Source organism: Pelophylax lessonae (genome assembly GCF_965119305.1).
Source record: "Pelophylax lessonae genome assembly, chromosome: 11".
In the NCBI taxonomy this organism is placed as follows: domain Eukaryota; kingdom Metazoa; phylum Chordata; class Amphibia; order Anura; family Ranidae; genus Pelophylax; species Pelophylax lessonae.
In genome coordinates this window covers 161,254,252-161,269,429 of record NC_138778.1, presented here as the reverse complement: position 1 = coordinate 161,269,429, position 15,178 = coordinate 161,254,252, and the positions used below count along the sequence as shown (strand labels likewise).

Here is a 15,178-nt window from a genome sequence, read left to right as displayed (position 1 = left end):
GATGGGTGAAATATATGATCGGACTGCATTCTAAATCCTTGTCATAGTTTATTCAAATAGCTTATCTCGAAAATTTTCTTCATCTATACAAAACACCAAGCTAACATGTACAACATCTATAATATTTGGTGTACCACATTATCTATTATATTGTATAATGTCCAACTTGGGTATAATGTGCTGCTGACTTTTCTGATTGGTCTATACATTTTAGATTATGGAGAATGCCGAAATAAACAACATTATTAAGATTATGGGTCTGCAGTACAAGAAAAACTATGAAGATGAAGAATCTTTGAAAAGTCTTCGGTATGGAAAGATCATGATTATGACAGATCAGGTGAGGAGAGGGTTACAACTTCTCGGGCTGACTAGATATGTTCATTGTGCCCTTTTGCTTAATTCTGAAAGTTTTTTTATGTTTAGGATCAAGACGGTTCCCATATTAAAGGCTTGCTTATCAACTTCATTCATCACAACTGGCCGTCTCTGCTGAAGCACCGCTTCCTGGAAGAGTTCATTACCCCCATTATTAAGGTGCGAAGACTTTACTGCAATGCTTCTAGAATGTTTATACTGTATATGTAGAAAACTAAAAAAATAAAATCTGTATATCTCAATTGCTGTTTTCCCACATAGGTTTCCAAAAATAAGCAAGAACTCTCCTTCTACAGCATTCCGGAGTTTGAAGAGTGGAAGAACGGCAATGAAAGTCACAAGAGCTGGAAAATAAAGTACTACAAAGGTTTGTTCTAAACCCTGTGTGGTAGTGCTCGGCAGGCAAGTAAGCACCGACTTCTCCCATGCTTGTGGTGGTGGGGTATCACAGTGGTGTGGACTTGTTTCCTTTACTTGTCACCCTTCTGAATATCTATGTACACTAGGGGGCAGCAATAATTTTTGTACAGAACTGTAAACCTTTGCCCATAGTCTAAGTAGTAAATGCTTGACTTCAAAGTGTAATCCTGTGAGCCCAGAAATATACCCAGTTTTGTTGCATTACAGTTTACTACAGTGTAACATGGTGCTCAAAAATTCTAGGCAGTTATCTCATGACTGTTCCCTTTTTGGAACAGGTGGAAACATACCCTAGGTGAGCACAGAATCTGAGGAATAATTCGGTATTTTTACATGTGTAGCACCCTCCTAGATAGGTGCTAGGTAAAAGCATAGATTTTGGCTCTGCCTGCTTGTCAGGAGAGTCTGATCATTAGTTTTGCCTGTTACATGTGTCCAGGTGTGATTCACTTGGTCTGAGGGAGTGTCCCCACTGTATCCAATAGGGAAGCCTGTTGGACAGTGGAGGAAACCCAGCCAGTGACACACAGGCTTTTGTGACTGTCCCAGTGGGAGGGCACAACCGCAGTGCATCCTGGTATTGCTCATAAAAGCTGAGGGCACATGTGACAGGGCGTCTTTGGGCTGGAAGCCAGGTACCAGGAGGAGGGTGACGGCTTTCTCTCCTCCTGTCAGCAAGGAAGGTGGCCACAGGCAGTCGGCCTGGTGAGCCAGAGTGTGGTGCTGAGCTAAGAGGTCCAGGATGCTGACGGCGGAGTTGAAGGCAGAGCTACCTGAGGAAAAAGTGTCCATGAGTACCAGGGGGTCTGCCCAGGAAGGGGACCACTCCAGTGGGGTCAGAGGACAAGAGATGGCACACACAGTCAGTGAGAAAGGGGGTGCCAAGTTAGACCCTGAAGAGTGATCTACAGAATAGTCCACCATTCCTATGTTCACTTCAGTGGTAAGGTGAAGCAGCGGCCTTGCCACATTCAATCCAGTTAGAAGTTCCCAGAATTTGTGCATAGTTGTCAAGTTGGAGTATCCCTCTCATCCCTTCTCCTATCCAAGTTCCTAAATAAAATACAAAAAAACAAATCCCCTGGACTGTTTAATTGACTGAGCCAAGAGTTAAAATGTCAAGATTTACAGACTGTTGCTATGGGTAATCCAGGGGAATCAAATTTAAGCAGCTCCCATGGGACACATGGAATACTGTTCAAACTGAAAAATGCATATAGAACTTCATCCAAATATATAAGCTTTAGGATCATTTGCAGTCCTTTATCACTCAAGGGCTCTAGTTCTCCTCCACATTTCCCTGTTCTATCATTGCTATTACAAGGCTAAAGGGTTTTTTCATGTTTCAAGTGATGGATTATCCATAATGTGGAATCTAGCTGTGAGAGGACCACTGTTTTTGTTAGCAGTGGACACACGTTTTTGAAGGAAATTTCATCTTTAGAGCTTTAGACATAAGAAGCCAGAGAAAAGCATGTTCTCTGCTAAAATGGAGCATACTCGGCCACATACAACGTATAAATCTGCTCAGGGCTCCTGCAAGTTATATGCAATTGTGCAGAGGCTAAAATAAATCTATTAAGTCACGTGAGAGAAATAAACAATTCATAACTGGGGTTAATTTCCTTCTTCACCTTGTGCCTTAATTCCAAAACTGTTATGCATTGGCATTCAATTTCCATGTTCTTTACTTATGACTGTTCTTCTTTAGGTCTGGGTACCAGCACAGCTAAAGAGGCGAAGGAATATTTTGCTGATATGGAGAGACATCGAATTCCTTTCAAATATAGTGGCCCAATAGATGATGCTGCGATCACCCTGGTAAGAGGATGTTTTTGCAGGGGGCTGTATACTAGAATGCAGGTGTGGTCTATATACTTGTGCCTTTAGCTGCTATGAAGCACAATTAACACTGGTACTCTGTTTAGGCCTTTAGCAAGAAGAAGGTGGATGACCGTAAGGAATGGCTGACAAACTTCATGGAAAACCGTAGGCAGAGGAAACTGCATGGTTTGCCAGAGGTAAGATTTACCACTCTCAAAGTGAAATTTCACTCTTCTAAAGTCGTCTTCCAGGGCAGCATAGGATGGGGAAATATCCTGCAGTTCTTGATTAATGGAAGTCACATTATTAACTTCACGTTTTTCCCTAGTCATCGCCCAGGGCAGCAAGGTATTTCCTATCCTATGCTGGCAGCAAGGTATTTCCTATCCTATGCTGTCATTGAAATGAAAGTGATACTAAACAGTATCTGTAGCCTTCAATAATAATCTATACTTATCCAATTACCCTATAATGTTTTTCGTTAAATCATTTATTACTTTGTTTTTCTGCCTACTTGTAATGTCCTCTCTGAGCTCCAGAGCCTATCTTTAGGTCCCTCATGTGCATTAGTTTGGAATGAGCAAGGCATATTTGTTGTCATGCGCACTACAGATCCTATACTTCCTAGTCCATCTCATGAGCAAGCAGGAGAAGGGTGGCTACGTTCCTCCATGATTTAAAGCTTGGGGAGCAAACCAACTAAAATAGCAGCAAAAAAAAAAAAAATGAAATTTGGAGGAGACTGGGAGCAATACAGAGTCCGTAAAGTGATTTGTAAGGTCTTGTTTTAAAACAAAAACCTGCTATACTTACCTCCTCTGTGCAGTTGGTTTTGCACAGAGCAGTCCAGATCCTCCTCTTCTCGGATCCCTCGTTCCTGCTCCTATCAAGTGCCCCCTTAGCAAGCAGATTACTATGGGGCACCTGAGCTGCAGCTCCTGTGTGTCCATTCAGACACGGAGCTGCATTTTGCCCCGCCCCATCTTCCTCCTGATTGGCTCACTGAGTGCCAGGGCGGCCAAGGGACTCCTGGACAGAGGGGGGCACAGGTAAATATCAGGGGTACTGGGGGGGGGGCTGCTGCACACAGGACAGCAAAATGACCTCTATGTGGGCCCTGGTATAGCTCCTTTACCGAGGTGGCCTCAGTTTTTTAATGAGTATTTGCCCTAGGAGGATGGATGTTTGGTGTTTTTTCTTTTTGCTCCACTGAGAAGTCTTTATTTTTTCTTTGCCCACTCCTTAATTGAGTGCTTCTGGACAAAGGATGCCTGTGACTCTCAAATGTTAGAGAAAAAAGGATTTTTTTTTTTATTTGCAGAATAGATTGAGGGACATGGACACAGATTTCACCCCATTCCATCTTTCTATTGTGGTCTGCTATGGCTTTGTTACACAATTGAGACATGCTGGATAGAGAAGGGGCTATGCTAGCCTAGGGACCTTTTGGCCGGTGTGCAATTCCTCCCATAAGTGGCAGTACAACCCGATAGTCTTAAGAATTTCTGTTTCTCAAGGCTTGGCCTTCTCTTACCCTTTTGTGAAGCCTTAATAGTTCTGCTTGAGCCTAAAGAGGTCCCTCCTACTCAAGCAGGCATTGGAAACCCCTGAAAAATCCAGCAGGGTACAGAAGTTGTACCATTTTTATTCTGTGCCGTTTAGTGAGCTTTTTTAACATGTGTATATAGGGATGAATGGAGAACAAATAACCCCAGAGGCTCTCCTTTTAAAAGCTTAAATTATAACCACTGTTACAACTGTCAAAGTTGAGAGTCCCGGACCATTGAGTCTTGCCCCACTCCATTCAATATATATATATATTATAATTGTGCAGTTTGAAAACCGACTAGGAGAGTTCAGTGTTTTGGCGCTTGTATGCGTTTCTCTGCATTTGTGTTTGATTGCTCATATAATAGGACTTCCTATCTATCAGTTCTTTTTATTTTGCACCTTTTTTGCCATCCTCAGGAATTCTTGTATGGAAAAGCCACAAAGTACTTGACCTACAATGACTTCATTAACAAAGAACTCATTTTGTTCTCCAACTCTGACAATGAACGTTCCATCCCATCCATGGTTGATGGTATGTATGTGGGTTTAATATCTAGCTGTTGTGCTATATATATTTATTCATGAAACTCCTATTAAAACTTTACATTGGCTCTAGGTTTGAAGCCCGGGCAGAGAAAAGTGCTGTTCACTTGTTTCAAGAGGAATGATAAGCGAGAGGTGAAGGTTGCTCAGTTGGCTGGTTCCGTTGCTGAAATGTCGGCATATCATCATGGTGAGGTCTCATTGATGATGACCATTATCAATTTGGCACAAAACTTTGTGGGTAGCAACAACCTGAATCTTCTACAGCCCATTGGTCAGTTTGGCACCAGATTGCACGGTGGCAAAGATGCTGCCAGCCCTCGATATATCTTCACTTTGCTTAGGTAAGTTTTCTGGAAGGAATGAAGAGGAAGTAGTGGTACAGATTTTATCACATGACTCATCTGTACATTCCCTCTTTATAACCTATGCTTGTTTCATTTCCAGCCCTCTTGCTCGCCTCTTATTCCCTCCAATGGATGACAGTGTTCTGAAATTCATCTATGATGACAACCAAAAGGTCGAGCCAGAGTGGTACATGCCAATCATCCCCACCGTACTGGTGAACGGTGCAGAGGGTATCGGTACCGGCTGGTCCTGTAAAATCCCAAATTATGATATCCGGGAAATAGTGGGCAACATTCACAGGATGTTGGATGGAGAAGAACCCCAGCCAATGGTGAGGCTTGTAGTATGAATGATCAAATTGCTGAGTTAACATACATATGTCTGATAGAATATATATATATATATATATATATATATAAACTTCTCTTTCTATATTAAAGGGTGTGATGGTATCAATACTATCTCACTCTAGCTCTAAATGAGATTGTCTCTTTTCTTGAACAGCTCCCAAACTACAAGAACTTTAAGGGAATGATCCAAGAGCTTGGTGTTAATCAGTTCATTATTAATGGTGAGATCTCCGTTCTTGACACAACTACTCTTGAAATCTCTGAATTGCCGGTCAGGACATGGACGCAGGTAAATGCCAACAGCACAATTCATTCCTTTTTCTTCATTCCTGTTCTGTATGGTTTATAATCTGTAATCTTGAACCTTTTCATACAGAACTACAAGGAGCAGGTGCTGGAGACAATGCTAAATGGGACAGAAAAGACTCCTGCTTTAATTACGGACTACAGAGAATATCACACAGACACCACAGTCAAGTTCATCATCAAGATGACTGAAGAAAAGCTGGCTGAGGCCGAGGCAGTTGGTCTGCACAAAGTCTTCAAGCTCCAGACACCTCTTACATGTAACTCTATGGTAGGTTTGCATGCTGTAACTTGCTCTGGACTTTTTGGCTAGGTTCACACTAGATGCGGTACAATACAAATTCATGTCTCAAATCACCCCGCAGAGACACCGCGTGTAATTGGCACAGGAATGTGCTGCGATTTCTGATGCAAATTACATGCAGTGTGTGAATCCAAGCTTCAAATTGTCAAACCATACACAATGTTTTATGTCCAGTTATCAAACCCATGAGAAAAAAAAACATCCTTCTGTTCTACTCTTGATAAAGCCGAACTACTGGGTAAGCAAATATATTTAAACACACAAGCCATATACACTGCTTAAAAAAAAAATTGTTTTTTTAATCTGAGTATAGCATCAAGTCAAACTCCTGGGATATTGATCTTGTCAGATAAGTAGCAGATGGGGTTGTTGATCAGTTTCAGCTGCTTTGGTGTTAATGAAATTAACAGGTGTACTAGACGGGCAACAACAAGACAACCTCCGAAACAGAATGGTTTTACAGGTTGGGGCCACTGAAATTTTTTTTCCCTACTTTTTTTGACTGTTTTGCATTTGGCTAGGGTCAGTGTCACTACTGGTGGCATGAGGCAATCAATACCTGGACCCTATAGAGGTTGCACAGGCATTCCAACTCCCCCAGGATGACACATCAATACGTGCCATTGCCAGAAGGTTTGCTGTGTCTCCCACCACAGTCTCAAGAGCATGGAGGAGATTCCAGGAGACAGGCAGTTACTCTATGAGAGCTGGACAGGGCCCTAGAAGCTCTATAACCCATCAGGAGGACCTGTATTTGCTCCTTTATGCAAGGAGGAATAGGATGAGCACTGCCAGAGCCCTACAAAATGACCTGGTGTAAATGTCTGACCAATCAGACTTGAGGATAGTGGCCGAAGGGCCCAACATCTTCTAGTGGGCCCTGTGCTCACTGCCCGGCAACATGGCACTCGATTGGCATTTGCCATTCAGCACCAGAATTGGCAGGTCTGCCGCTGGCGCCCTGTGCTTTTTCACAGATGAGAGCAGGTTCACCCTGAGTACATGGGACAGACATGAAAGGGTCTGGAGAAGCTGTGGAGAATGTTATGCTGCCTGTAACATCGCTCAGCATGACCGGTTTGGAGGTGGGTCAGTGATGATCTGGGGAGATATCCATGGAGGGATGCACAGACCTCTACAGCAGTGGTCCTCAACCCTGGCCTACAGGGCCCACTAACAGGCCAGATTTGCAAGATAACTGACATAATCCCAGGTGATATCATTTGCTGCTCAGTGATTGCAGTACTCTAGTCTGCATCTCCCCAAGGTAATACTTAAAATCTGGCCCACTCGATTACTTCTGCGCGTGGTGGAAGGGGCTACCTTCCGCCGCTGCCTCTCCCGGGCTTTCCTGTCCCACTGCGGTGCCCGGAAGCGATGCCGGCGGCAATGACTGCTCTGTACAAAAGAACATTCCCCTCTCTGGAAACTGTGAGCAACGAGTAGTTTGTCCCTTCTGGTTCCGCTCCTTTTGTTTACCTGGCCACCAGCGGCCAGGAAAGCTGCCGATCAGACCAATCTGTGTCTGATTGGCTGCATGGGAGGCCAGAGGAGAGATTTGGGGTCTAATGGATCCCAAATCTCTCCATAAAGTGGACCTGTCATGCTGTCACAAGGGATGTTGTTCATCCCTTGTAATAGTAAAAAAGTACAAAAAAAAATTTAAAGCGCTCCTGTCCCACGGTGCTTACACGCAAATGCCAACGCATGCGTTACTCCCGCACGCATATGTAAATGGTGATCGCACTACATATGTGAGGTATTGTCGCAAACGTCAGAGCAAGAGCAATAATTCTAGCACCAGACCTTCTGTGCAACTCTAAACTGCTAACCTGTAAGTGTTTAAAGCGTCACCTATGAAAAATTTTAGGCACCATAGTTTGCCCCAATTCCACAAGCGGATGCAATTTTAAAGTGTGCCATGTTTGGTATCTATTTACTCAGTGTAACCTCTTTCACGTTAGACCAAACAAAATTGGGATAACGCTACTTTCATATGTCTGTGATAGATATATCTATCTATCTAAAATTTCCCCCCCAAAAAAGTTGCACTAAACCGCTGCGCAAATACTGTGTGACATAAAGAATTGCAATACCCACCATTTTATTCTCTAGGGTCTCTGCTAATAAAAATAAATATTATGTTTGGGGGGTTCCAAGTAATTTTCTAGCAAAAAAAGTTGATTTTTACATGTAGGAGCGAAGTGTCAGAATAGGCTTGGGAAGGAAGGAGGTGATTAAATAAAGGTGGTGGTCTAAAAAAAAAAGTTTGGACAACTGTGACTAATCACTTGATATGTTTTAAATGTACATTAACAATTGGAATTTTAGGTGCTGTTTGATCATACGGGATGCCTGAGGAAATATGAGACCGTGATGGACATTTTGCGGGAATTCTATGATCTGCGTCTCCGCTACTATGGACTAAGGAAGGATTGGTTATTGGGAATGCTAACAGCTGAATCCTCCAAGCTTAGTAACCAGGCTAGATTTATTCTGGAGAAGATTGAGGGCAAAATAGTTATTGGTAAGAGAATGACAATACAAGATGTACTAAATCTGATCTGTCGGGGACTAGTTTCTAAAGCTTCTCTATTTTTCTAGAAAACAAGCCCAAGAAAGAACTCATCCAGATGCTAGTCCAACGAGGTTTTGACTCTGACCCAGTGAAAGCCTGGAAGCAAACGCAAGAAAAGGTATTATTCATATATCTGTATAGATAAAGTGCTGCATAAAGTGTTGCTTTTATATAAATCCCATACAATATAGAACGATCTGGACTGCCAAACTCTGTTTCCTGGCTGTCTCATACATCAGTACTTGGCTCACTGGCCCAGAACTTCTATACACCATGTAATGGCAGAGTATTTTCTTTGATTTTATAGTAAAGCCTTTTGGCCATCCTGGAAATCTTGAGTGCCAGAAATGTCTACCACACCATAGAGCACCCCGTGTACCATAATTTATAGTTCTATATCAGGCGTTCTCTGTAGACACAGTGGACCTTGTGTCAAGTTTGATGCATCAAATGCTACAGGTAGCTTCAATTAAAAGCTGCTATGGCATGGAAATGGCAATAAAGTCTGATTACTTTGTATACACAGAGAAGCTACTTTCAGGCTGATGTTGGGTGGCTTTGGGAAAGTTAGGCTGGCCATAGATGCTTTGGAATAGCAAAAATTGGTGTTCTCCTGGCAGGGATGACTCCCCTGTAACCAATGGTTCAGGAAAAAAAAAAAAAAACGCATTATCTTTGGCCTGCCTTACATTTCCTACAAAATGCACTATATTTATATATCCTAATGGAAAGCTAATGTAATTGTATTTTGTCTTCTCAGGAACAAACTGGAGAGCTGATTGAAGAGGAGGATACTGAAGCTGAAGCTTCTAATACAGGTCCAGATTTCAACTATCTCCTTAACATGCCCATGTGGTACCTGACCAAAGAGAAGAAGGATGAGCTGTGCAAGCAGAGGGATACTAAGGTCTGCTTCAGCGAGAAACATTTGTGTTTTTTGTTTTTTTTTTGTTTTTTTTTTTCCCCCCTACTCCTTGCCCACAGCCATTTCAAATTCTGTAATGGGTAAAAATCAGGTCCTGTTGTGGATTATATCCCTTTTTTAAAAACTTCATATGTAATAGATTAGGAAGACCTTCATTAAAGCGGTTGTAAACCCTAAAAAATAAAAAAAAAAACCTGCAAGACAAAGGCATAATGAGCTAGCATCGCATACTTGCCCATTATGTGTAACTTACCTTAGAACGAAGCCCCGACACGGACCCCCGGACATCGCTGCGGGCGCTGCCATGATCCCTCGCCGTCTCTTCCGGGTTCGGCGGTGATTGGCTGGAAGAGACGGCTCCGGCGTGGTGATTGGCCGGAGCCGCGGTGACGTCACTCCCGCGCATGCGCGTGGGAGTGATTTTCCGGCAAGCTCCCGGCAAATAAATTGAAGGTCCCCCTGGACCACTCGCGCGAGCGGCTGCACGCACTGTATATATCTTCTAAACCATGCCGGTTTAGGAGATATTATTTGTACCTACAGGTAAGCCTTATTATAGGCTTACCTGTAGGTAAAAGTGTCAAAAAGCTGGATACTACCGCTTTAAAGCGGACTGTGTAGTACAGCTAAGATCTGCTTATTTATGGGCGCCACTGCAGAATTTCTAAATGAATACTAGATGGATAAACGTGGAAGCTACCTGCTGTCCATGCAGTAGTTAATTTTACAAAAATTGTGTATGCTGGAATCTACACTAGGATGTGTTGGGACATAAAGGCTACCTGTGAATCACACCTTTCCTCATGTCATTGCTGTCTCCCAGGGACTGTGTATTCTAGTCCATCCCCCTTGTTAATTTTGTTCTCCCGGTTTCCCTATTATGATCTACACTGATTTTGCAGTGTTTTTACTTGTTTGTTCCTTAGCCTTGCATTGCACATTTTTCCTCCCATTAACCTTTAGTATAACATTGCTATTCAGATTCCATTAACCCAAGTTTCTCTATTGTACATCACAGGATATCTTTATATCCATCACAATAGGGGGGGCATGCTGCCACCTACAGATGGACACTGGCGAAAAGACAGTAGTTCTCCCCCCCAGCTAGACAGTTTTTTGGTAGAGTTGGTGGTCATGTGTGCAGTCTCTGCATACCCCCCCCCCTGCTAGCATTTCTCAAAAGTTCCCGTTGGGAGCCTGGAACTGGCTCTTTCCTGGATATAAAAACAAAATACACTGCGCTCAATAGAAAAGGTTACAAGGATAAAGTATCAGCTGCTAGTATAAAACAGTTGTAAAATCTCAACTATAAAAAGAATAAAAACAAGGTATACAGCGCTTGACACAGTAATCTCAATCTCAGCAAAAGCTTAAGATAAAAGGGAGTCCATACAAACTATATGTCATTCCATATCCATGTATCCATTGGGGGATATGAGGATTTCCTGTAAGGCGTACTGAGATCCCTGTAATGAGGATCATTTGACTCCGGTAAGAGGCCGCACAGATTGGTGTTTGGAGGCTTTATCTTTATAATTACCACCTGGTCTGCGGGATTTCCTCTTGGACTCCTTTTTTCTATATAGACTTTCATTTGAGTGATTTATGGAATTACATATAGTTTGTATGGACTCACTTTTATCTTAAGCTTTTGCTGAGATTGAGATTACTGTGTCAAGCGCTGTATACCCTGTTTTCTTTCCTGGATATGTTGCGTACCAACAGAAATTATGCCTAGTCACCAAAATTATACGTGCTGGATTGGTCTGTAATGTTGCCATTCGGCACCAGACCCTGTGCAATTTTCTATTGCCTGGTGGGCTAGCACAGTGCTATTACAGGTTCCGGGTGATGATCCTGAACCAGACATTCGTGTCCCTGAAGGCCCTAGTGGCCTGCTCACTGGGATGCAGCGTAGAACGGTAAACATTGTTTACTATGTCCTCTGTTTTTCTCTCTCTAATGTCTTTAAGGGGTTTTTCTTTTACATTGCGTCTGCTGGAGACCTACATTGCAAAGCAGTGTTCCATGTGAGGTTGGAAAGCTTTGACACCATTTGGTGACACAGGCCTTTTATCCACCACCTGCTCCTAGCAGGACCTGTGGTGCTTGTGGCATGCACCTGTGGCACAATGGCATAGGCAGAGCTCACTTGAGGCAGCCATTTTGAACACTGCTGTATGTGCTTTAAGGAGCAGCCCTGCCCTGAGGGTATAAAGTATTTGACGCAGGAACACCAGACAGATGGTTCCCTGCTTTCAAGGTGGGTCACTGGCTTAAAAAGCAACCAATTTTCTTCTGCTGGGGTGTGGGTCTACAGCACTGAGGGTAAAAGTTTTTAGTGGGTGTTAATACACTTATTCCCCCCCCCCCCCCCCCACCTGAATGAGATGCTCTTCACAGCCCAAGTTCACTTATTTTGAACAGGCCATGTGTCAGTGACAACAGAGGTGGGAGGAAGGTTCCGTCAGGTAGGGAAGAACTTTGCTATAGCTGCTCTTGCAAAAATTCCTTTGGGATGCTAATTGGTTCCTTGTGATTCTGATTTCCTCCTCTTAATCAGATTTTTAAACTCCCATCTAGTTGACTAGTTATTCTGCATTGGTTGGTACACCTGAGGTCTCCAGTGCAAATCCATTCAGACAGTGCCATGTCGGTGAGGTACATCAGCTGGGTGGAACCAGAAGCCATGCCTACTCAATAGGAAACGGATCTATTTCTGGCTTGGTTTGAAAGCCACATATGGGGCAGGAACGTTTCCCAGTGTGGCAAATTGGCAGGTGGACTTCCTCACCAGAGGCCTTTGGGAGAGGGAGTCCTTCACCCAGAGTGTTTGAGGCATTTTGCCAGGGATGGGGGATGCTGGATGTGGATCTTCTATCATCCAGATTTAATGCAAAACATTAGATTCTGTGCAGGACCTTTGGGGACAATTTGTTCCCTAAAAATTATGCTTTCCCTTCTGCCAATCACCTGAAAAAAGTTGTCAGCATAGTCCCATCTTGTATATGTCCTATGAAGATGTCAAGTGATATACTCCACAAAGGGATTTTACACATAAATAGGCTTTCTTTTTTTTTTTTTTTTTTTTTTTTTTTTTTTTTGTGTTCATGTGGAATATTTCTCACCTCACATCTAACTTTATATTTATTTCAGATCGCAGAGTTGGAAGATCTTAGGAAGAAATCTCCATCTGACTTGTGGAAGCATGATCTTGCAGTCTTTATTGAAGAGTTAGACGTAAGTCAAGTTGGATAACCCAAGCAGCTGGAACTACACTTCAAAGAATTTGAATTTCGGAATTTGCAGAAATCAAATTTTTCAGAATCTGTGCAAATGAGGCATAACACTAATATAATATAATATATATATGTATGTATGTGTGTGTGTGTGTGTTATGCCTCTTTCGCACAGATTCTGAAAGCTAATATACATCAAGCATGCATAGTATTCAGCAAGATTCAAACAGGTTTCCTAAAATGTTTATAAAGGCTGAATGTTTTTTTTTTTTTTTGCTCTAATGCACTTTATGCATGAAAGTAAAAAACCTCTAGAGGTCGCAAAGACCGCAGCGGGTGCCATTTGCTCCCACTTCTGTAAGTCACAGCCAGGTAACCAGAACCTCTCCCAGCGTTTCCCGATCACTAAGCCCGGGAACCTTCCAGCAGTGTAGATATAAGCGATGGCAAGATGCCCACCGCTCCTCTCTATGCCCTTGGAGGACCTGAGAGATGTCATGACGTCGCTTCCGGTTCTCAGGCCGTGTAAATTTTATTTTTTTTCTTTTAAGGTTAGAGAGATTTGGGGTCTTCTAGACCCCAGATCTCTCCATAAAGAGGACCTGTCATGCTATATTGTCGCATTATTCCTTGCATTAGCAATAAAAGGCATCAAAAAATGTTTTTTCGCTTTTGTTCACTGACAGACACAGCTTCAAGTCTTCAGACCACTGGGCTTATGCTCTTGCTCTCTAGGAGTAGGACTAAGCGTAAACCTTTTGGGTTACGCCCCCTGGGGCAGGCCCAGAGGGTATACCATCACTTCCTGCTGTAGTACTTGCAGTTTTTTTTACCTAGTTCTCAGGAGCAAGGATCTGAATCTCTGCTGGGATCTGCGGTACTGGCATTTTTTCCTTCTTTAATTGATTTGTTTACATTCTTTTGTTCCTGTGAGAACTACAATCAACAGCCATACTGGGCGACGCACTGGATATTCTAGATTCTTATGGTCTTCCCAGTCTGGCCGGCCAGCGTGACCCAACTACTAGCTCCACGCTATGTTGGTCGCGACGTAGTCTCACTAGACAAGGGCTGACCGGTGAGTGAAACACCTTGTGAGATCGCATAGCACTGGTCACGACCAGAGTCGCAGCGTACCGCAGACCAAGATGGTGCGGTGGACTGCTGGGAGTGGCGCCCGCCTGGTGGTATGGTGAGTAGCGTCCCCCTTCCTTTCCTGCGGAATTGTCAGGGTGGTCGCATCTGATTTCCGGTTCGGCGGCAATGTTTTTGTAGTTCAGCGCCCATGTTTTTGATTTCCCCATAGACCTGCATTGGTGGCCATTTTCCTTTAGTCAGATGGTGCTGAGACTGTGGGGGGCCTCTAGTGTCAGGTCAGCTTTTCCACTTCCTCTTTTCAGCAGTGTGGCAGATAGTTTTGGCGCTTTCCAGCTCAGGTGGTGAGTCTCTGGGGGTGCACTATCCTTGGAAACTTCCTCTCAGGGACGATCTGTCTCAGGGACCAATCCTCCATCCTGCTTTACGGTCGCTGGCTTTAACGGCATGGCTATTGAAAGACAGAGGTCTGTTAGTCTGTGATTCCAAAGCTGTTGAAGGCTAGGAAATATACTTCCAGGAAGGTTTATCATCGCGCTTGGAAGGTGGACATTGGTGTGAGTCGCAGGGAGTTTCTCCCCACTTTTTTTCTTTCTGTGTCTCGCCTGTTGGAGTTTCTACAATTGGGTGTAGATCAAGGTTTGGCTCTACGGCACTATCAAGGGCCAGATTTCTGCCTTATCTATTTTTTCCAAAGGCTGTTGGCGGCAAAATCCTTGGTTCACACCTTTTGTGCAGGGAGTTGGCCATCTGGCTCCTCCGGTGCGATCCCTGGTACCTCTGTGGGATCTCAATTTGGTACTGTCGGTGCTTCAAAGGCCTCCCTTTGAAAATATTTGAGAACTTCCTCTGCTCACTGTGTCGCAGAAGGTGGCTTTCTTAGTAGCTATTACTTTTGCACTTCGCGTGCCGGAGTTGGCTGCGTTGTCCTGTCGGTCATCTTGGTGATTCATAGGGACAAAGTTGTGTTATGACCCTGTCAAGCATTCCTTCCTAAGGTTGTCCTGGGGTTTTATTTGAATGAGGACATTGTGCTACCATCCTCCAGTAAGGTTTTCCTCTACTGTACGGCTGTCCCGCGATAGCTTGCTGGCGCTCTGTTGGGCAGTACAGTCAACAAGGCTGGACCTAATTGCCCTGGAATCGGTTCGTATGAGGGTGGCTTCCCATCATCAGGGGGATTCCTGGCCTCCATAGACATCAGAGATGCCTACCTTCACATCCAGTTATGTGCAGGACACCAACGGGTTCTCCGTTTATGCCATGGGGGAGGATCACGCAATGGGGGAGGATCACTATCGGTTTGTGGCGTTACCC

The 15,178-nt window shown here is 43.7% G+C and overlaps 1 protein-coding gene across 1 annotated transcript in view; it reads left to right on the top strand.

The window, feature by feature from the left end:
* The window catches only part of TOP2A (DNA topoisomerase II alpha), a gene marked incomplete at its 3' end in the record, with an annotated part of 45,632 nt that overhangs the window by 21,216 nt on the left and 9,238 nt on the right, over positions 1 to 15,178 (top strand). The window contains exons 13-26 of the mRNA XM_082272843.1: positions 215 to 340; positions 427 to 537; positions 640 to 745; positions 2,510 to 2,619; positions 2,727 to 2,819; positions 4,591 to 4,705; positions 4,790 to 5,060; positions 5,164 to 5,395; positions 5,569 to 5,703; positions 5,791 to 5,991; positions 8,356 to 8,551; positions 8,629 to 8,720; positions 9,363 to 9,509; positions 12,684 to 12,767. Of these exons, the coding sequence (XP_082128969.1) occupies positions 215 to 340; positions 427 to 537; positions 640 to 745; positions 2,510 to 2,619; positions 2,727 to 2,819; positions 4,591 to 4,705; positions 4,790 to 5,060; positions 5,164 to 5,395; positions 5,569 to 5,703; positions 5,791 to 5,991; positions 8,356 to 8,551; positions 8,629 to 8,720; positions 9,363 to 9,509; positions 12,684 to 12,767 (2,019 nt within the window). The remainder of the gene's footprint in view (positions 1 to 214; positions 341 to 426; positions 538 to 639; positions 746 to 2,509; positions 2,620 to 2,726; positions 2,820 to 4,590; positions 4,706 to 4,789; positions 5,061 to 5,163; positions 5,396 to 5,568; positions 5,704 to 5,790; positions 5,992 to 8,355; positions 8,552 to 8,628; positions 8,721 to 9,362; positions 9,510 to 12,683; positions 12,768 to 15,178) is intronic.